This window comes from Manacus vitellinus, unplaced genomic scaffold, assembly GCF_001715985.3.
Source record: "Manacus vitellinus isolate BGI_N305 unplaced genomic scaffold, ASM171598v3 scaffold_1_pilon, whole genome shotgun sequence".
NCBI lineage: Eukaryota > Metazoa > Chordata > Aves > Passeriformes > Pipridae > Manacus > Manacus vitellinus.
The window spans coordinates 43146133-43167941 of NW_021939396.1; the positions used below are offsets into that span (position 1 = coordinate 43146133).

At 38.9% G+C, this 21809-nt stretch overlaps 1 protein-coding gene across 1 annotated transcript in view; it reads right to left on the bottom strand.

Annotated features, from left to right (window-relative positions):
* Nucleotides 1-533: 533 nt before the first annotated feature.
* Nucleotides 534-21809, bottom strand: part of MEP1B (meprin A subunit beta) — a 28111-nt gene continuing 6835 nt past the window's right edge. Inside the window, exons 3-14 of the mRNA XM_018076411.1 lie at nt 21707-21750; nt 20635-20707; nt 19477-19594; nt 15120-15298; nt 13433-13651; nt 10141-10293; nt 9174-9389; nt 6206-6673; nt 4560-4742; nt 3903-4107; nt 1778-1979; nt 534-836 (exon numbers count right to left, since the gene is read on the bottom strand). Coding sequence (XP_017931900.1) covers nt 819-836; nt 1778-1979; nt 3903-4107; nt 4560-4742; nt 6206-6673; nt 9174-9389; nt 10141-10293; nt 13433-13651; nt 15120-15298; nt 19477-19594; nt 20635-20707; nt 21707-21750 — 2078 coding nt within the window. The 3' untranslated portion in view covers nt 534-818. The remainder of the gene's footprint in view (nt 837-1777; nt 1980-3902; nt 4108-4559; nt 4743-6205; nt 6674-9173; nt 9390-10140; nt 10294-13432; nt 13652-15119; nt 15299-19476; nt 19595-20634; nt 20708-21706; nt 21751-21809) is intronic.

Genomic DNA, 21809 nt, shown 5'->3' on the forward strand with positions numbered 1-21809 from the left:
CCATTTTGCCCCACTTTTTTTTGGATCCTTTGGTCCTTCCTCTAAACATCCCATAGTCATTTTTACATAAGTCCACAAGCCTTTTCAGGTAGCTCCCAAGCAACCCCAATTTTCCAATAATACTCATGTTAATCATGTTTTCCCCTTCCTATCAGTTAACAATTGTTGTTCAGGTTGACATTCTTGAAGGTTCTGCCTAAGAAGTTCCTTTAAAGGACCATCAATCAGGGGATGAAGCATTCTGGATCCTCATAGGTTGTGACTTCCTCATTAATGTTTGTTTGTCTGTGAGGTTCATTTATCACTTTTCTCATTACTTGTTATTTCTTTTATAGTGAGTAGATCACAACCAAATAACTTCATGACCCAAATGCTTCCACACACCAAATACTCTTGCACTACTGACTGACAGCTGTAGCAGGACTCAGAAATGAAGGGTACCCTGTGAATACAGAGTCCAGCTCCCCTTTGTTATAAATATCTGTATAATGATAATATAGCAAACCTAGACTTTGCTGTATTGATTCAAAGTCAGGATGCAGTTTTACACATTTTGTTCATGTTCAGGTAGACTTGAAGGACTGGGCAGACGTGTCACAAAACATAGTTCCTTTTTTCTCCATTGCATGATGATACACGACACTGTCAGACACTTCACTGACTTCAGCACAGTATTTTATCTAGATTATGAATTATTTTCCAGACTTTACAAACCTTTATTGTGATGGTTGAGATAAAAAGAGCAGAAAGAATGATGACGTAGTTGTGGTTTTGCAGTGATGTTCATCTTGTGTCTTTGATGCTTATTTGCATTATCTTCAGAAGGATGTTTTAGTCTAAGTGGGGAAAAAAAACCACCAAACCCACATCTTAAAAGTGTGTAGGGAAGGGAAATATGTGTATAATATAAGAGCATTACTTGTAAACAAACCAAAACTATTTATTGAAAGGTCATGAAGTAACAGTGTCAAGTATCTGACATTGCACAGTGGTACTGCAACTCAATGGGATATCACACAAAGAGTATCAGTGCAAAATTAAAATGGAATTCTACTGTCTGGAAGGCCATTCCTCTTCAATTTGCTTACAAAATTTCTCCTGTGCCCTGTTAGTCCCTCTAAGCTGTGTCACTCTTGCTATTTCCAAGATAAGCCCCTATTTAAACTGAGAGTCCATGCATCTTGGACTGCATGAAATTTCCTGTGAAAATCTGCCCAAACATTGCTGCTATGCACTACAAGGCATTTCTGATCCAGTCATTCAGATAGTTTTAACCTGTTGTCTTCTTTTACTTCTCCCTAAGTCATGATTTCCATGGCTAGTTTGTTCCTTGCATAAAAAATGGCCTTTGAATAAGATAAATTATTTTTAAATTTGCTTTTTATTTTGACATTTTGGGCTGGAATTTTTAGCACTATATCCAGGTGTTTTAAGGGGGATCTTCAGCACAAAAGGCAGTAATAGATGAAATACAATTCTATCAAGCAGAAAATATGGTTTAATCACAAATTGAAAATGAGCCCCTTGACACTCTCCCACTCAAAGTAGGCTGCCATTGGGGCAGTATGGGGGTGCTGAGGGGAGGAAGACAAGATTTGAATTAAGGGTCTTTTTGCTGTAAATTAATAGCACTTAATGGACCTTTTCAATTCCTAAACTGGAGTCCTTAGATTACAAAAATGTTTCATCTTCCCATTTACTTCTTACTGAATTTGATTGTTTGCTTTCTAGTGAATATAGGTATGTGTGTGTTTGTTGAAAGAGGCAAAATACTTACTTCTTCCAGAGTCAAGTTCTCTCTTTTTTCCTTTACTTTTCTGTATTTCTTTTTAAGGCACACTGCAGTTGTGATAGTGACAATAAGCATTACAACAAATACAGCTACGGTTGAAGAAACAGCTATTACAATATTTTCTTGAGCTGAGCCTTTCTTTTCACACTTTTCTCCCGTGTACCACCAGCCATCACCTGCTGGACATCTAGAAAGTAAAAGAACAGACATATGTTATCACCTAAAGATTAAAGGCATGAAAAAGTCTACTTCAGAAAACATCTCTGCATCTCTGATGCAGTTTCTATATCCCAATGCATGATGAAGTTATCTTTGAATGGACTTCTATTCAAAGCTGTCTTGAGTGGCCCATTGTCCTTACACATTTGGATGTGCTTCTTTCAGCTTCCTGCTGTTTCACAGGTCATGCCTTCAAAGAGAGCCTTTGCCAAAAAACCCAAGTGCCTTCCTGATACTCTTGCCTGCTTAATGCTTGACTGCAGCTGATCTATACAGCTGCTGCTACTGAATGGTGGTACTCTCAAGGCTTCTCTGACCAGACAGCAGGTGAGGCAAAACTTAGCTGCAGGGACTTCCCAGTTCAATGCCTGAGCTAGCCAAAGTTGTTCCCACCACATTCCCCTTTCCCTGCTCAGTGCTTCTCCACTGAGATGTGGTACATTCTGCTCAGACCTTCTCATTGCCACGAAGGGCTTATTTTCAAATTTAAAGAACTTTTATGAGCTGCCTCTGCTCTACCCCAAGAAGCAGGTAAAAAAAAGAAATTAACATCCTAGCAGTCATCTGGTTTAAGGACTGAAAACAACCTCCAGGCTTTGATTCCATCACCTTATCCAGCATCACAGTCAGCTCTGAAACATTTTATAGTGAGCACATAAGGGTCCAAATGATCTGACCGAAGAAAAAAATATATGTGCAGTACTACTGAGTCCACACCTGCCCCTATCTTTCTAACCTTGGTTATTCCTTAAGTATTGATTTTCTAGTTCCTGTCTAAGCCATTTATTCAGAACTACCCTCAACCCTGGAAATTAGTCCATTTGCAGTACACTGCAAAGATACCGGCTGCTAGAGGGGCTTCAGGTGATTCACCTTGAACAGACTTCTGTATCACATTCCCACTCATTTCCCAGCAAAAAACTGGAGCGGAGACTGACTGCTGGTCACACACTTCTGTAGGATGGAAAGTAGGTTGCAAAGGCACTAAAGCTTTGAATAGCCTAGAGATGTCATAAAATAAATGTTCTCTTTCCATAATTCTGAAATCAGGCATAACAGTGTATTTTTTTTGTCTTTTTGGAACAGCTTCTTGACATTTACTCATATTTGTGACCTGCTTGTGATGAGTTGCATAAGAATTGTTTTTAAAAGGTTTCTAAATGGGGAGATACAATTCTTAATGAGCCAGCCTAGCTCTTGTGGCTCTTGGCCTTTAGAGGTTTGCCTCACAGCACTCCCCCAGTCTACTTGCCCCAGCACATCATCACATAAGGTCACTATCTTCAGGCTTAGAGTTTGTTTGAGAGCTGGAACAATGCTAATCAGGCAGGTGGGTTACATAAATGCATCCACAGAGAATTTAATAAAAGTTGATATTAATCTTCTTGCAGGGCAAACAATCTTTTAGCCCTCAGACTTCATTGCTGGTTTCAAAGGCAAGCAACTACACTTTGGTAACTTATGGTCATAATTTGCACTGTACAGTATTTCTGAATCAAATTCTAAAATAATGTCTATGCTGCTTCCTACCTGATAAGCATTAAAATTTTTTTCTCTTGATATGAAAGTTCTTTTCTTTCAACTGCATTTACTTAACTTCTACATTTTGCTATAGGGACTTCTAAGAGGACTTGGAATAATACATTACTGAAAATAATAAACACACAGGAATTTACAGGAAGGTCAATTGGAGTACTTCAAAATGGTCAAATGCTGAGGTTAGGGGCTTTGTTGCCCAAATTAGTTGTAAGTTTAGTCTCATAGGAGCAGTCGGAAATACTTGCCTTAATCAGCTACAGTCTGTCTTCCATTAGGAAACAAAGATTTATTTTACTAGAAACTTTCATTACTCATCCTAGAATTGCATTTGGGAATGAATAAAGGCAGTTACCTGCACGCTGGTGCTCTATCTACCATGACACAGACACCATCATTCTCACAATGGTTATTTGGACAGAAAAACGGGCCTACTGGCTCTGGCTCTTCTGTGGTCATGGGCTTAGTGTTGATGCCTGGCTTGGTGATGGGAATAGGGCTGGAGTCAGGTTTGACAGTGGGTGAAACACTCGGCTCAGTTGACAGTAGATGTGATATATCTGCATGATAAACCCACAAGAAATAAGGTCTTTATTTCATGTTATTTTTCTTCTTATTCCAATGACAGTTTCTAATAATAAGGAGCAATGAGCCTGTCCCCAGGTATAACAGATAAACAGTCTTTTTTTACCCTTCAGGAGCATGATGTACTTTGGAAATGTCCTCTAGATTTTTTTCAGAAACAGATAATTTTGTTCAAATTACTCTATTCAAAATAATTTTCACAGGATTTGCATTGGTTTATACACCTTCACATGATATAAAGGAATTACACCGTTCATGTACTTATCCACAAATTTGTTCAAACATATGATTTGGCTTGAGATACAGGCATAATTCAAAAACTGCTCATGTGCAAAGTACATAATGTGTATTTATACCTACAGCACTAGTGACTTAGTGTATGACACTGTTTACTGCATTGTAAAGAATATCAGCTAAGTTAACATACCTTCCATTGTTAAAAGTATATAGACACCATCTTCTTTAATAAAGTTGCGGCTTCTAAGTCTCTCATGAGTTAAAAATGTCTCTGTTCCAAGTCCTGGACCTCTCCAGAATTCAGTTCCATTGGGAAAAGTTGCTAGGGATCCCACTTTATCTGGCCTATCCCAAAAATAATTTGATGAGGAAGCTGGAAAAAAAAAAGAAAAAAAAATAAAGATAAAAAGAATGTGAACGTGAGACCAGTCTGGATTAGTCTCTCAGTAGAAATCACAATTGCCTGAGATTCTGCACTGATAAGATACACAAGACAATGGGGATCTTCAATGCTTAGGTTTAGCTTGATGCATTGAGAAAAGAACCTGTGGGAGAAGAGGATACTGGAGAGCTAGTTGACAACCTGCTGTATTTTATTTTTAGTTCTTTAAAGTGTAGTGGGTAAGAAGCTAAGTAGCACATGAATCATCTGTAAAATGAGTTAATGCAGTGCTTCTCAAAAAAAGAGGATCCCTTGCAGTAGGTGTAAGGCACTTGAACAACGTGAACAATCACAGATCACTGATGCCTGCTCCATCAAACCCTGCTCTAAATCTCAAAGCTGAGCCTAATTGTCTGTGAAAGTATCTGTTAGAGGGGGAAGAAACTGCCTGCTCCAACACCTCTCTGGTCAGAGAAAGGGTACATGTTACAAGGCTTTTCTTGGGAATCTGAAACTATTTGCACTATATGAATAAAACAAGGGAGAAGGAGCAGGGTGCAAATAGACTCCATGTCCACAGAGTCAGGGAAGGAAAAGAACTAAGCACTATGGTCATAACAGCAGAAAGTACAGGGAAAATGTCAAACATTTATGGAGGACCTGGTGTGGTGCATCTTTCATTTACAGGGAGGATATTTAGTCTTTCTAGATTACCCTCTTTGTTTTCACGTAGAGTCAGTGCCATAGAAAAGTGAATGTAAAACGTACCATTTTTAAAATAATACTGTGGACTAGACGGTTTTTGTGTCTTCCTTCCTTCTATAATGTTACAGTCTGAAAGCCCAGGAAACCAATTCAGTGGTGGAGGTGGTTTCTCTTGGCAAAATCTCTCTCTCTCTAGAGATTCCTATCATTTCTCAGAGTTATATTTTACCTCAACTGCGTCCTTTCCAAGTTATTGTGGACAATCGCCCCTTATCTTCTCACACCTTGAACAAGCACAGATTATGTAATATGAATCAGTACTTTGTCCATCTGGACATTTGTGCTGACACCACTGTACCTTTAACAAGGAGGGCGGGGATTTGTTTAATAGCTGCACTTTTATCTGGTATGAACTTTGTGTATTGTTAATTCAGTATTTTTCTTTTCAAGCCTCCTGGAAAACTTCCCTTCTAATTAAAACAGATATGAATGCATCCTCACAGAGTATATGAAAGAAACTTTAGGAATAGATCATCCACCTGTTTCTTATGCAAATCACCTTTGAAATCCAGGGTCCCAGCTTAACTTGTTTGTAAGTTTTTCTTGTCCGTGGATCAATTATATTGTTGTTGCAAACAAATGAAGCATTCCAGAAAAAGCTGCACTAATTTACACAAAGAGAAGATGTGACTTCTTGTCTTTTGGTTGTGTTTTACATGTATTGAGCAGCATGTCTGATTTTAACTAACCTGATAATCTCAGGGGGTCTGTTGTTATACTCCTTTGGTTTGACATCCGTTGACGAATATCAGGATGCTGGTCTAGCAGAATCATGGTACCTTGTTGCCATGCACAGGGCCATTGCAAATGATCATCATTTGCTCCAGAAATCAAGTACAAGTATATTCCTAAATTAAATGGGTTATCAGTGGTACCATTTACATACAAGCTGACCTGGAAAGCATATCCTTTACTAGAGTAAAAAGGTGGACTGTATATTTTTCCTGCTTCCCCTGCTGAACCAGTGTTGAGGAGATGTGTGAAATTTCTGATATGCCAGACATGGTGGGGACACTGAGTTTCTGATAAGTTGATGTCGTCAATAGAGAGGCCTCCATTTGATAAGCCACTTCCTCTCACGCCTTGAAACACAACACGGAATTTACTTGTGACATTCAAAGAAACATGATGGAGCTGCCAGTAAGTCTCAGGTGAACCTGAAAAACAAGGGTAGAGATTTCTGAGTCAGCAGTACAGTTAAACACTGCACATGTCTATGGACCCTATACCAACGCTGTGTAAGAATTTCTCAGTTTTATTGGCACTGATGTGACGGAATATTTCTTCTGTAGATGTTACTTTTTCAGTGCAAGATCATATCTTCTCAATACAATTTTTTAACACATTTAATATGCATAATAGCATTTTAATTTGAGTGAAAACGTTGATGGGTCTTAAAACCACTCTTTCTTTTAAATGTTTCAAGAAAATTTCATTAAATTAGTCCAGATGTTGTAATAATGAAATGCACAAAAATGTCTGTCACCTGTACTATTAAAAAGAAAAAATTCAGAACAAGTTATATTCAAACAACTGAACAACAACATGTCTCAACAAAAAAAAATCTTCAGAGGATTCTGGGAGCCTAGAACTACAATACTGGTTCATTCATTTGTTTTTGTATATTTAAATGGCTTGTTGGAAGCTTGCCTATACAGAAGCACTATTCACCCACTGAATGATTAATGGTACTAAGTTCGAATTAAAGGCAGTCAGTTTCAAAACCTACTTCATGTGATAAAACCCCACTGCAAGTCTGATGCTGCGTCCAAAAGTGCCTGCACTAGCAAATTCCACTTGACTTCAAGAGCAGTGTACACGAAAGCAAAGACCTCCGCACAGGGGCCTTGTGAGGCCAATGAAAGTAGAACACCCTTTGTTAAAAGTATGTGCAGCAAAACAGTTTCTTTTGCTGTCTGGTTTACGTTCATCTGCACAGAAGACAAGACTTCAGGGAATAAGCAGTGCCAGCCCCAGGTAGAGAACTCATGCGTCACTCTCCTAACAATCCTAAACACAACACAATGGATCTCAAATATGAGTCTTAATTTCTTGACATTTTTCATTACCATTATGATTAGGAGGAAAAAAATAAACCCAGAAATAATAAGAAAAGCACCCCACTGTTTTCCATGAAATTGCCTTCTGCATAAACTAAAGGTTTTCTGAACTGCACACATTATATGCGAGACTGGGATTTCTGACTCATGTTCAGTGAGCAGATCAGCTACTGTGCTGCATAATGGCCCACCCCCACAGCCTTCCCTGCTCCTGGTTGAAGGCATCCACAGTTGCCACAGACCACCAGAAAGGGTTCAGGGCTTGTCCCTCAGCCCCCCAAGGGTGGTGATTCAGTGCAAACCCATGAGCAGCTCAGCCAGGGTGTCAGATCATGGCTGGAGGGGGCTGTAGTGTCACTGTCTTTTCCAGGCTGTTGACTGAGTTGGTGAGGGTAACTTCTCACATGAGAGAAGTGAAACAGCTTGAGGGGAAAATGATCTTAAACAATTCCTGAAAGTTTTGCCAGAAACTGTCAAAATAAGGTGCCTGTTTGGACACACATATGAGATAGGAGACTTTAAAGGAAACCATGGACTTGAGAAAGTAGGAATGGGAGATGGGACCTAATATACATGAAAGAGTATTTGTGAGGAAGGATGAAGTGTGGCTTTAAAGTAGGGTTTGAAAGAGTTTGGAGGGTTCATACTGATTTGAAACCTACATCTGCCTCAGCAGCCCTGACTTTATGGAATAAGCAGTGCCAATCCCAGGTACAGAACCCATCCTATTAAGGATGCTGATAGCAAGCACAGAGGGGTGGTGGTGAAACCCTAAGGGTGAAGAAAAGAGTGGAAAAAGGAAAGAAAAACAGGAATCAGCAGCAGCTGAGCCTAAAGGAACAAAAAGAGACTGAAGAGTGGACTTGATACCTACTTAGTAAAAGACCTTGCTCAAACTCTTATGTTACCAAAACACTGAACCAGGTATAGCTGCAATGGAGACCAAGTAATAGTTAAATATTTGAGAAAGTAATTTAATCATAAGGCAACTTTGGCAATTCTAGCTTAAAGAGCTCTTTTCCATTAACTGACCTTAACTGCTCATTCTGTAGGCCATAGGCTCCTAAAGCCCCCAAAATTTAATTTTCTTCAAACTACAACTCAAATCATGATCTGCTGCCCATATATTTCAGTTAGGTAGTGTCAAACCTTGTTTAAAAATAATTTAAATTTTATTTATCTTTCTTAAACTTGCATATTAAGTATTCCAGGGCACTAATGCTTTCCATTTCTTTATCATTACTTTCTTATTAATTGCAATTTACTCTTAATACTCTCATTTCATCTGTTGCTACTGCAATTCTAGAACAGTTAAAATGACTGCTCATGGAATTCTATCTATTTTTGTGAGAAAGCTATATTGATAACGCAAGAGTTCGAAATTTGTGGTAATTTATTATATGATAGGGAAACAGCTGACTGAGGATCCATCAGGTATTATTCCACCAGCAAGAGATCAATTACATAGATAGAAAAAAAGCCAAAGAACAACACTAGGAAATGAGTGACTTTGCTACAATATTTTGCCCCAGTACTTTTAAAAATATTGAATATAGATTAAACAAAACAAAAAAAAAAAGGCAATTTTATTCCATACCTTTTATCTCTTCAATGAATCTCAAAGTGCCATTCGGATGGGCTGAAGTGTACTCCCTGACCAAGACGTGCAACCGGTCGCTTTCATGACCACTGTTATATAAATAGAATTGTAAGCACTGAAAGCCTCTTTTGGGATAAAAAAGTCGGCTCTCCAGGAGAGCTGTGCTTGCTTCTGCTCCAGCACTGGTGTTGAAATGCATGAAGTAGCCAGAATCTGCCAAAAAGTCAATGAGAAATGAATGGTAGAGTTGAGAGAAAACAAAATTTTCCTGGCTCACTGGTTTTCCTGACACCATATTATAAGAACACTAGAAGACATGATCAGGTCAGAGTTAGGTATATCCTGTGCTAATCCTTTGACTGAGGACTGTCACTTGTTCACATTCTCCAAAGGCAGAACCATTCTCCTTGCAACTTTTTTCCTCATGTGGCTGTCTCTAGCAATTTGTACTCAAAACCACGGGCTTTTACTCTTTACCCAGTGCTAGTAATTCATAGTTGACTCTCTGGAAGACTGGTTTAAGCTTCTGAACTCATGAAGCTTTCTGACAAGTTCAGATGCAACTAGATATATTGTCAATTAGTTCTTCATTTCAGCCCTGAAAATATCCATCATTTCAAAATCCTAATCCTTCCCAAGGACTTATTGAGCAATTATTCAGAAAAGCAGCAGTCTTTCTGGTGTGCCTGTACCATAGGTTAGAACTCTATATAGTTCTCTTGTCAGGATGTGACACTAAGGCTAGAAAACAGATTAAAAGAGATAAGGGCATTCGATCTTCTCAAATAAGCAGAAAATCAAACATATCACATGATGTCCCTAAGTATGTAGATTTATGTTGCTTAGTTAAAAAATAAACTGTCATTTGTCAAAAAATTAACAGATAACAAGGTCAAGCTCAAAGTGAACTTGCATAACACTGCAGAAAATGCTTCCCAGAAAGATAAGAACTTTTTTTTCATACCTTTGCATTCTCCCATATTAGTGTGATCAGTATTTGGCCCAGCAGGAACCTGAGGCAAACGTTGCCAATCACTGTTATCGTCTGAACTTTGAATCATGCCACAAATATTTTCAAGTTCAAAACTGCACGTGTCCATGAAACTTAGTGAGGAGGCTATGACATTAAAAAAAAAAAAACAAGTCATGAATCTCTATTGAACAAACATTTTAATTCTGAAGATCCAAAGCCATGAGCAGAGAAAGACTAAATGCAAACACCAAATAATCAGTGGCTTCAAATACTATCAACATTCACATGTATTATGTTCAGGAACACAAAACTTTTGGTGATTAATACTGACATTAATAAGATATTTAATAAGCCATTATCATATCATATCTTTCATTTTAAAAGGAACACTAATACCAAGCCAATCCCTACACACTCATATTATAGTGAAAAGGTCCTGAGACTTCCCATTCATTCCTCTGCTTTCTTTGAGCCAGTCCACACTCGGCCACAGATTTTGATAAAAGGTCACTAAGGTATCAGCTGGAGTACTTATTTTGAAATACAGAAGAGCAGAAGTTATTTCACTGGAATAAGAAAACCTTGATTTTCAAAAAGTTGAATTGAAAGAAAACCCCAAACATCTGGCAAAGGTGCATTTGGGACCATTGGATTTCTCATGTCATACAAATTTTATGAAGTCTTTCATACAACAAGTGAAAAATTAAGCGAAGGAAGACTGTGCAGTTGAATATGAAGGGGAGAACATAATATGAAATGTTTTCTCTGCCTAAAGCAAACTCTGGATGGGTGAGGGAAGGCACAATCCAGGTTTATCCCTGTTCTTAATTTTGTTTCCCATTGTACCATGTCTGAGCTCTGTGTAACACCAGCCATGATTTGAAAAAAAATAGGTTAATAAAATGCTTTTTGAACTATACATAAAATATTGTGGCTTAAAGGTTGAAAAGGTTTCATTGCATCATAATGCAATGAGTGTCACAAAACTCAACCTCAATAACATGCCAAAAGCTTCACTTAAGCAGTAACTTAGGGAAGCACTTAGATATGAACTCCTGCCAAATCAGTTTTACTGCTGAGATATTTTGTGCTGTCCTCATAGAAAGCTAACAACCCTCTAGAGGATGCAAGGTTATCAGAGGTGTTGTATGATTAATATTTTTTAAGATACAATATTGGTACAATGTTGCAAAAACCAAGAAAAGTATTCACAGCAAATGTTATACTGACTGATAAAGAAGGTAAGGAAAAATGGAGGATTATTACATGAAAGAGCTCTTTGAAATCAAAATACAAAACAAAACATGAAATCGATTTGCCCAAACAGGAAAGAAGCAGCCTAACAACCTTAATTAGAAAGTGCTGGCTGAAGTGGTGACCTGAATGACAGGAAGAGAGAAAAGCAAAACCCAGTAGTTTACGATGTATTTCTTAGATTCATTCCTGAAATAGGGGAAGTGGGTACTGCTTGAGGCAGGTTTCGAATTCCATGTGCACCAAAGCCACATACTTTCTTGGGATGTAGTGAAAGACTGGACTTTGAAGAAAATACATGGGGGATGAGTGCCGAGTCCTAACTTCCCGTGCGTGAGGGAAACCTCATGGTCAGTTCTGTTAAGTAGTATGCCAGAAGTGGAAAGCAGACTAAAATCTACTGCTATCATTTGGCCTGAAAGACAGTTTTGAAGTAGAGATAAAAACAGCACTGAACTATCAGTCAGGATTTGTTATGATGAGAGTTGTTTGGTTTTTTTTAATTTAAGAACCCTTTTTTCCATTTTTAACGGAATTTCCTAAACAAACAGGCTTATAGCAGAAATTCAGCTTAAACTTTCCTTTAAATTGTGTTCAGCAACCAAAAGAGTCTTTTGATTTTTCTGAGAGGATATCTAGTACCCAAACCATGTTTGACCTTCTCAGTCTTCCCTCTAACCTGGAAGGATCAGTCCAGCAGCTGGGTGGGCAAGGGCTGGGACCCAGGAAGGACCTGTCCTCTCTGGCACAGGGGTCACTTAGGCAAATGGTGGGTGATCTGACAAACACTTGTGTCTCTGCAAACATTGTGAACACTGTATGAAGCCAAGGGACAGACACTGTATGAACACTGTATGAAGCAGGGAGATCCTGATTGCACTAAAGGTGGTGGTAGTTTTGTCACTGATTTCAACACTCCTGGGAGTAATTTCACTTGGGGAATGTGTCTGTGGGTTAAGAAGAAAGTTAAAATGTCATCAAGTATTTCTGTAATTCATGGGAATGATGGAAACCATATAAGATTAATGGAGAGGAAGAAGGACCCCATTGGAAAATGCATAAGATTAATGGAGAGGAAGAAAGACCCCATCCACTGCTAAAGACATCCTTAGCTGTAAGCACTTTTATAATGCCTAATTGACTGTGTGCCAAGTGCCAGAAGCTAAGGCTTCGTGTGTGTTCAGCTTAGACCTACAGAAATAGAAATATTTTCATCAGAATTGTATGCTCAAAATAATACACTATTTTAATAAAACAGTTTGATAATTGTTCAGGGTATCTGTATAATGAGGCTTAAAACGTAATTGTAAGCCAGTACTCACTACTTGGGATACTGAGGCAGTGAGGTGAAAGTTTTCATCTGAGTGCTAGGGCATGCCTGATGCAGTAACAATTACAGAATTGTATTCCAGTTTGGTAGTTGAATTACATTTATTCTCCTGTCTCTTACTTTCATTCAACTTTCTAAAATAAATCCCACCTGATAAAAATAACTCTTTTGATCCCTTTTGTAAGAGACCAGGTTTGAAACTAAACAAAAAAAAAAATTAAAAAGCTTGAATTTTCCTAATAACAGCATCTGTACCCTCTTTGTATGAACACACACTCTGTCTCACAGATTCCATGAAAGTGGAGTAGGTACGATAGCCTAAGATACTAATTTCTGTGCAGTGTCTGAGCAACGGCTGTGGAATAATACAGGGGAAAAAATGAAAGCATAGATTTGTAGAAGCATACATTTTAAACAGCCACCCAAGGGATGAACAAAAATCAGCTGCTGAGTGAAGCTGGTTTTCAACTAAAGGTCAGATAAAATTGCACAGAAAACTCTGCTACTCAGCAATGTTTCTGCAGGAGGGCTCTTATTTCTAGCTGTAGCATTATTTCTGGTGTTTTTAACAAAATTCACTTTTCCAGATATGTTAGCATCCCTTTCACTTGTGTCTGGATGAGTGCAAGCATGTATGTATCATTCTCATTTCTTTCAAACACCAGAAGCATAAAATATAAAATAGGTGGAGAAACTTACAGCAATTGTACAGCCGGTTCAGTTTCTGGAGATCATAATCACTGAAATCCATTCGCTGCCCTATAACATCGATGAAGTCTGGTATGTTAGTGATGATGGTGGATTCAGTTCCATTCCTGAATGCAGTTTTGCTATAGTGCATCACAGAATTATAGTCGTAGGGAACATTCAGGAAGTCCGATGTTTTATCATCATATTTATTGAAATTATGTTCTCTACCTAAACGGCAAAAATAAAAGGAAAGGTTGTTTGTTGCCCAAGAGAATCAAGTTTTGATGTAAAGTCTTACAGTAAAAAGAATCCATCAGATCCCCAAGTATTTTTTGTAGTCATTTACTTGTACTTATTTTGTAAAATAGTTTTATTTCCAGTTTAGAATTATCTACTTTCCTCTTTCAGCCACTGAAGCATAACATGATGATTAACCAAATTTTTTTGTTACCAGAAAACTTTTTCCTGTGAAACTGCTTGCGATCTTTGATGCGCTTGTGATACACAAAAGTGGAAATAGTGTTTCAGTACTCAAATTACTGCAATTTGCAACTGAAATGCCTCCCTGTTTCTAATCTGTATTCTCCATTGTTTAATTGCTAGTCATTTTAGGTCACAATAAACAAGTTAGAGCTGTCATTGCATAAGCTTCCAGATGTTTTCTGGAGTATGAGCAAAAAAATCATTGCTAACTACCCAATGGAGGGTAAAGATTTAAATTAGTCAAAATACAGTAACTATATTCTAGTTAGTGTAAAAAAGCTGCAGCAGTTTCAGATGGCTAACAACAGTGCAACTTGTCACTAAAGAGTCAGCAAAATACAATGGAAATCAAATAACAGAGTCTAAGTAATTTTCGGCAATATATACTTGCATATGCACCTGACTATTGATCACAACTAAATAAGAATGCATTAGATTTAATCATTATCTACTTTTTCAGTCTTCTGTGTGTACCTGTATTAGGAAAGCATCAAGTTTGTGTATATAACTTTGATTTTGAACTGCCTGAAAGTCACAGAAGACAATGACAAACTAGAGAGGCAGGGACAGAACAGAGTCCTGAGGAATCCTGTGCTACCTCTCAGGCTTGGGTCAAATATGCCAACACCTACATCCACAAGCTGCATTGCTAAGGTAACTGTTAGTTGCAACGCAGACATTGAAAGGGGTCTCTAGAGCTGCTTGCTCACCTCCTCTGCACAGTCTGCTGTCTCAGGTCTGCTGCCCACACCAGATGTAGCAACTGGGCAGAAGGAGAACAACCACTGTTTTCACTGGAGATTTTCTACTGGTTTTGGTCCCACTGGGTTTTTCAGAGTGGGTGGGGGCTTTTTTGGTTATTTTTATTTTGTTAAGGGCTCCCAGAGTAACAGTGCTTTTAAAGTAGTCATTTAAACTAATTAAATTATTCTCTCCTCCTGCACTTCTCCACAACATGTAGCATAACAGGACTCAGATCTCTAGTTAGGGCTTTGGGAACTGCCATGGCAGAAGAAATAACCACAGCAACAACAAATGAGGATTTCTGTCCCAAATACATGTCCCTTGATATTTAATTTTTTGATCTACTGGTTTTGAAAAGGAAATCCAGGTAAGAGGATAGCATGACCACACAAGGGTGGCTGGAGGGGATGTTCCACAGCTAAACCCCCTAGCATCAGGGTGTGAAAGGAAAAGCAAGGGAGTGACTGACCAGACAGAATCCTGTCCCAGACGATGGTCACATAGTCATCCCGGTCAGACCGTGACTGCTCATGCCAGAATCCCAGGGCGTGCAGGAACTCATGTTGGATTGTCCCAATCCTGTCACAGCTGGTTCCAATGGAGAGTTGCTGCAATCCCACTTGCTTGTTTCCCACGTAGGACCAGCAGCTAGCATTGAAATAAAATGAGAGAGAGCTCTGTGAGATACATTCCATCCCCATGCCAAGCAAAGTCCAGAACCAGTCTATGTAACAGGTATTTTTTTAACCTGAGCATTGAAGTCACATTTTGCTACAGTGAGCACTTTTTCATTGATCTGTTCCTTACCATATCCTTTCTTCTTACATTTAGCTCTGTTTTGATGAGCAAGCAGTTACCTGGATCTGGTTCTACTGTTTCTACTGTGTTTTATTCAGCAGAAAAAAGTTGAGCTATTTGTGACAGAAGAAAACTGGTGAGGATTTGGTTGGTACTCTGGAACATCAAAGGTTATGGGCACATGATTTAGAGTAATTAAGTTACTGCAAATTAACAATTTGCAGCTGGATCACAGTACACAACTATGAGCACCGTTTGAACCTGTCCCTATCCTAACAGGAACTAGGTTCACAGACATTCTTGCCTCTGCCATTGCAGCCACTTCTCTCTGCGCTGTTTTGGCCTTTTAGTTTGCACAGGGCTGTGGCTGTCAGGCAAGGTGGGCTTCTGCATGACTGCATTTGCCTTCTGACAGGTTGGTGGATTTGACAGCGCTTTTCGGAAGCTCTTTTTTTTCTGGCTCTCTGTGAGCTGCTGTGCTAGAGCACTTGCTGCTGATACACACTCACAAGGAACAGCAAAACCACAGCTGTACTGGAAGTTCTTGTTAAATGATAAAAAAATTTGGTGTGTTATCTGCACAAGCCAATAAAATGGCACCCCATGTCCACAAAGTAGCAAGCACAGAGAGCTACATTTAAATTGATATTTTATGCAGCAAATAAATCAATACTTGCCCAATGAAGCATATAAAATTAATCGGGCACAAAATATGTCATAGGATTTGCAGTCCTATTGCCTCAGAAATTTTAAAATATAAGCACACTGTGCACTTTTGAACTCTGTAATTTATTAGTGCCACATGTTCCCCAGTGTTTCTTTTTCCACAGAGCAACACAGGCCTTGGCTATTGATTACTCATTAAAATCACAACGTGAGACCTGGGAAGGAGCACATGTAGCATCCATAATTTCAAGGACTTCCCCTGAACAAGGCCTCATAGTGATTATGCAGCTTTTTCTTGTGTTATGCAGAACTATAAGAAATCCATCACAGGTCTGGGTCTACCTTATATCAAAGCCACCTCTGGCTTTACAGCTGCCGCACAGTGCACAGCAGCCTACAGGCACATCCAGGACACCCGGCAAAACTGACATCCAAACAAGGGTGGATGAAGCTTCCCTTTGCCTTCAGGCTGCCAAATGCCCACAACGCCATCATTCTACAGCCACAGAGGGAATAAATATATGGTCTGCATCACCCTGCACTGAGAATAAAACTTAGGCAAGTGGCACAAGGCACTCCAGATCAATGGGCACCTGGAACCCCTTGTTAGCAGCGTCTTCAGGAGGGGAGAAAAAGTGGAGGAAAGTCTCAGCTTCCCCAGGTGTGTGAGAGCTCTATCACCTCTGACTCAATGCCATCTGCACTGCTATCAGAGGCAAGGGGCACAGAGAACTACCTTCTCTGACTAATTCCACCATCCCTCTTTCTGGAAGATGGGCTGTAAGTAGCCACATGCCATCAGTAGCAATGGTACCACTCATTTCAGACACACTTTTATGCTAATGTCCTGCTACTGATTTCCTTCCTGAAGTATCACAGATCACCAGTATCAGCTCACAAACACTTCAACTTACCAGCAGCAAGCGGGCTAGCCAAGGATCTGTCTCAACCCACTTCTGCATGGATTCCCTTTGCTGTGTGCCACAGTGGCAAAGAGCTGAAGTGGCCTCCCAGAAGTGCTCCATGAAAACCTAATTTTCTATGTGGAAATAGTAGAGATGACATCGATCCTCCCTGATCAGCTAACCACTTGACACTTGACTCTATCATACTATGCCAGTTTTCCTGCTGAATGAATCCTTCTCTTCATGAGAAGAGTAAGGAGAAATGGCACATCCATTGCAGGTTCCCAGATTGTTCTGTGAGCTTTGCAGGCACTTGCCACATTTGATGCTCCTGCAATTCTGTAATTCACAAGCATCCCCCGTGTATTTTGCTCAGCATATTGGCTGGAGTCAAGAAAACATCTTTAAATAAATCCTTAGTCTAACCCCTGCTGCAGATGCATAGACCTGGGTAAAGCATGAAGTGGAGGGCTGTGTCCTAGAAAACCCTACACATACCTCTACTCAGTTTTATAACTATATACCTATTAACAGTAGAGGTAGTAGCCAAGGCGTGGGGAATGGTAGGATGAAGAATGTGTACACGGAGAGGGCTTTTTGTACTGAGTGTTGTTACACTGTGTACGTACATAAGAGACTACAAACGTATTTTTACATAGGGCAGTCGACCCAACAAAGTGGCAGCTGGCTTCTTTTGTGGTTGACTTAGTTTGAATTCAAAAGGGTAATTCAGATGAGGACTTTATGACCTACTACAAATCCTTTTGATACAAAGTTCCCCCACATTCCTCTGTTTTATAGATGCAAGCCAAGATCAGAAAGGCAGGGATGATTTATCAACTTTTTCTTGGTGTGGTAAAACTTTATGTTGCCAGGAACCTTGTGTGCCTGTCTGCACTGTACTTCTGGACTGAGGTCTTTAGTCAGCAGTTAGAAGAGTCCTAGCTGATTAAAAAAAAACAAAAAACATTAGGAACAGCAGAGGGGAAATGGTTTGGTTTACCCAGCTTACACCTTGTTCCACTAGATCCAAAGTTAGGAATGGAGTGAAATGAAAGGCAGTTCATGCAGGGTCAGTCTTGATTTCTTTGTACAGCCCAAACTGACTCACTGAAACTGAATGGTTGTTTTCAGGAGACTGCACCATTTAGTTCCAACCTTTTAAAAAGTTCTGCTGCAGATGTGTCAGCTGAGGTGATAGAAACATTTCAGGGCAAGCAGCACACTAGGCAGTGAGGGCAAGAAATGCTATACAACTAGAATGATTTGTCTTCTTCATCACCACGACTCATCTATTTTTAACAGACATATAAATGAAATATTACGCAGAGGCCTCCTACGTGCCATAGGCTAAATATTGTGGTTCTTTTTCAGGTACAATTATTAGCAAATTCAATGCATACTTTATGGGAACAAGGAATAGAAAAATCAGCTACATGAGTTTTCCATTTAGCTCAGAAAGCCGGAGTCATTAGCAGAGACTCCTCGAGTCTCCACTTACACATCTTTGAGAGCTGAGTTTCAATGTCATATGTACAGCATGAATAGAAAAAATATAAAGAGCCAGAGACTGAAGAAATTTTGAGACAATTATCTGCTACAAATATCTCAGAACAAGCCAAAGGGAAAGAGAAACATTTTTATTGTCAGAAAATCTTTTCCCATTTATGAACGCATTCTCATATCAGGAAATGATTTTCTGAAAGTAAATTTCCTCACCAGGCTATCAAGCTCTCCCTGTTCACCTTTTCTAAAGGAGAAATGGTTCAGCATAGAGGGGAGAATATATTTATTCTTGTTTCGCTGTTTTGACAGAAATTGTCTTAGAAGGGAAGAAGCTGGGCCAATTTTGACTTCTTTACTGGAGTCTTGTCTTGCAAAATTTAAGGTGAAATAGCATAACTGTTCATCAAAGGAGGTAAATAAAGTGAAACATCAGTAAAATATGTCATTGTTGTACAGCATTTAAAAATATTGCTCCTATATCTATCTGAATGCTGATGTGACATTGTTCAAACGCAATTCCATTGTTATATTCAAAAAAAATCGTTGCCCCAGAGTTAGAACTATCCTATTTCTTCTGGGATTTTTTTTCCCTAAATACTAAGGTATACTAAGAATAACCATTTGAAAGTGATACTCCATATATCCAGAGATCAGTCAAGATCATAACTGCCTTGTTTCTGATATATTTTACCATGTCCAGAAAATTACCTCTTAAAGGACTTAATTTCCTCTTGTATTTAAAAATAAGTATCAGTAAGTAATTGTTCATTACTGCTAAGGTAATACCTGCGTTGGAAACTACTACAATTTCCAGTTTAAAAAAGACTGGGAAAATGAACACAACAAAAATACAAAATTATAATCAGATATGTGAGTTTTAGAGTGAATACTGGCCATGAAAATAGTCTGAAGGCAAACAGAATTAAAGTTATTTTGAATTACTCCTCTTACCCACTTCCTTTGAACACAGATATGTAATTCTTCTCCCCTTCCCAAGGTTTAAAGTCAATACAGGTTTTCAGTCGATACTGTTCAAATGCCTTGAGGATGAGTCCCTTAGCATTCATTTCTGCAAAGCAAACAGTGTTCTTGTCAATACTGAAACAACAGATTTGTGTTATTATCTGTACAGGGCAAGTCCTAAGAGTGGGTCTTGCTCCAGCTATCTTTGATCAAAATAAGCAGGTTTTTTGCTGGATAAAGGCCCGAGTAGGGACCCAAAAAAACATAAATTAGGCTGTTGTGACACTATATCTTTCTCTTGTTTTGCTCCCATGTAATTTTTCTCAGGTACTTATGTATAAAGTATGACATGATGAGTATACAAAATATGATAGTGTGTAGGTCTTAATTTGTGAATTCTTTCCTTTACTTTTTTTGAGATTTACGTAAGCAAGTATTAAATAAATAGGAAATGAAGACATCGGATTTTACCTAGTGCGGAAGGCAGGCTACAGATCTCTCACAGAATTTCTCCAGGATTTGAACTGCTCACATTATATCTGGGTTATCTCCTCTAAGAAACTTGTATAGTTTCAATCCAGTTTAGATCTGAATTTAAACTGGGGATGACCCCACCCTATGTAATCTCCCTATGTGGTATCAGTAAGAACTTCAGCTTCCCACTCACCGCCCACCTCTGCCATCCAGAGCCACTGGCAGGTGGAGTGAAAGGAATGGAGACAGACTATGATGTGTCCCTGGCCCACATTAGGGGACTCAGCAATGTGCCATTGCACACTGTCTGTCAGAATGCCATTTTGCCTTCAGTGCTGTAGATGCTTCAAAAAGGGCTTCAAAAAGATCTTCCGTGCCCTCTTTTTACTTCTGCTTAGTAGAGTGTCATGCCTCAGACACAAGCTTTCAAAACCAAATTAATCTGCTGGGCCATAGCAATGGCAGAATAAGAATAATTCAAGAAAGGAGGTGAGAGGCAGCACCAATACCAAGATAATATAGCCCATCTGTGCACACTCAGCCCCATTCCTGCTCTGGGAAATGCCTGCTCTAGTCTTAAAAGAGGAAAGGATGCCACAGAAGCTTTATCAACCTGTATTTAACATTTCAATCAACACAACATACAGACATTGTCAAGGGCAAATACTGTACCTAGGCTGTCCTCAAGGACATAGGGAATAACATGGGGCCACCGATAGTTGTCACCAATGATGGAGTTTCGTTCCTGCATCCAAGAAAGAAGAGATGTATGCAGTCCTCAGAAAAAAGTGATTTAGCATCAGGGACTACAACAGTGCTAAAGCAAACCTACAGGTCCATAGTAAAGCATAAAGGAAAACAACAAACTCAATAAAACTCAGAGGTCTCAGGTTACAGTTTGAAATTCCTTCCCTCCCTTCTACCAGTGTCTCCAACTTCCACACCTTTTTCTCCATAGAAATTACCTGAGCTTTTGATGCATGTGCATAGGAGCTTCAGCTCATATGGGAAGCATTAAGATCTAAAGTATTGAAAACTGAACAAGTATTAATAATTTTTTAATTTTTCATAATTCAAGAGTTTGTTTCTGTGTCTTTAGCAAGTGCTGTCTTTGCTTCCACTGACATGCTCAGGCCAAAGCATATCTCCCAAAAGGGAGAGTAAAACACTGTTGCCCTTCAGAGTGCAAGACACTTTTGGGGTTTCCTACTAGCCATTTTTGAGATATAAATGCAATTATTTTTTTTTAATTGATGAGACAAGGATGCTGGCTGGAAGCTTTAAAGTGTGGTATTACAGATCTAATTTTTCCATTGGTTTTAGTCAATCTATATGATGGATGTTTTGCAGCACTGCTCAGTAAATTTAATTGGCTGAAAATAAATACTGTACAGATAAAAGAATATTTTTCTAATATAAATCTGCCTCAGTGATGATCAGTGCTGCTGAATCTCTTAAAAGCTCAAATATAAAAAACGCAGTAAAGGAAACAAGAAGCTAATAATATTGATCTAATGGCTGAACAGATTTCTGCTGGATAATGTTTCTGCAAATGCTCCTGACTCCTTCATTGTCTATGACATTTTGTAGAATTCCACCCCCAACCATCTTCAGTTTATTGTTACATAAACAACATTTATTGTTATTAGGAGTAGGATAAATCTATCATTTCCATGCCAGCAATACTTTACATTATGTAAGTCAATGACACATTCCTGGTTTTATATTTTATATTTGAACTCACCACATGAAGTTTGATGTCTCCCTCAAAAAGATCTAGTTCTAAAGCTAAAGAGAAGAGGATATAAACATTTGGTTATTGTATTGATCTGTGACTAACATAATGA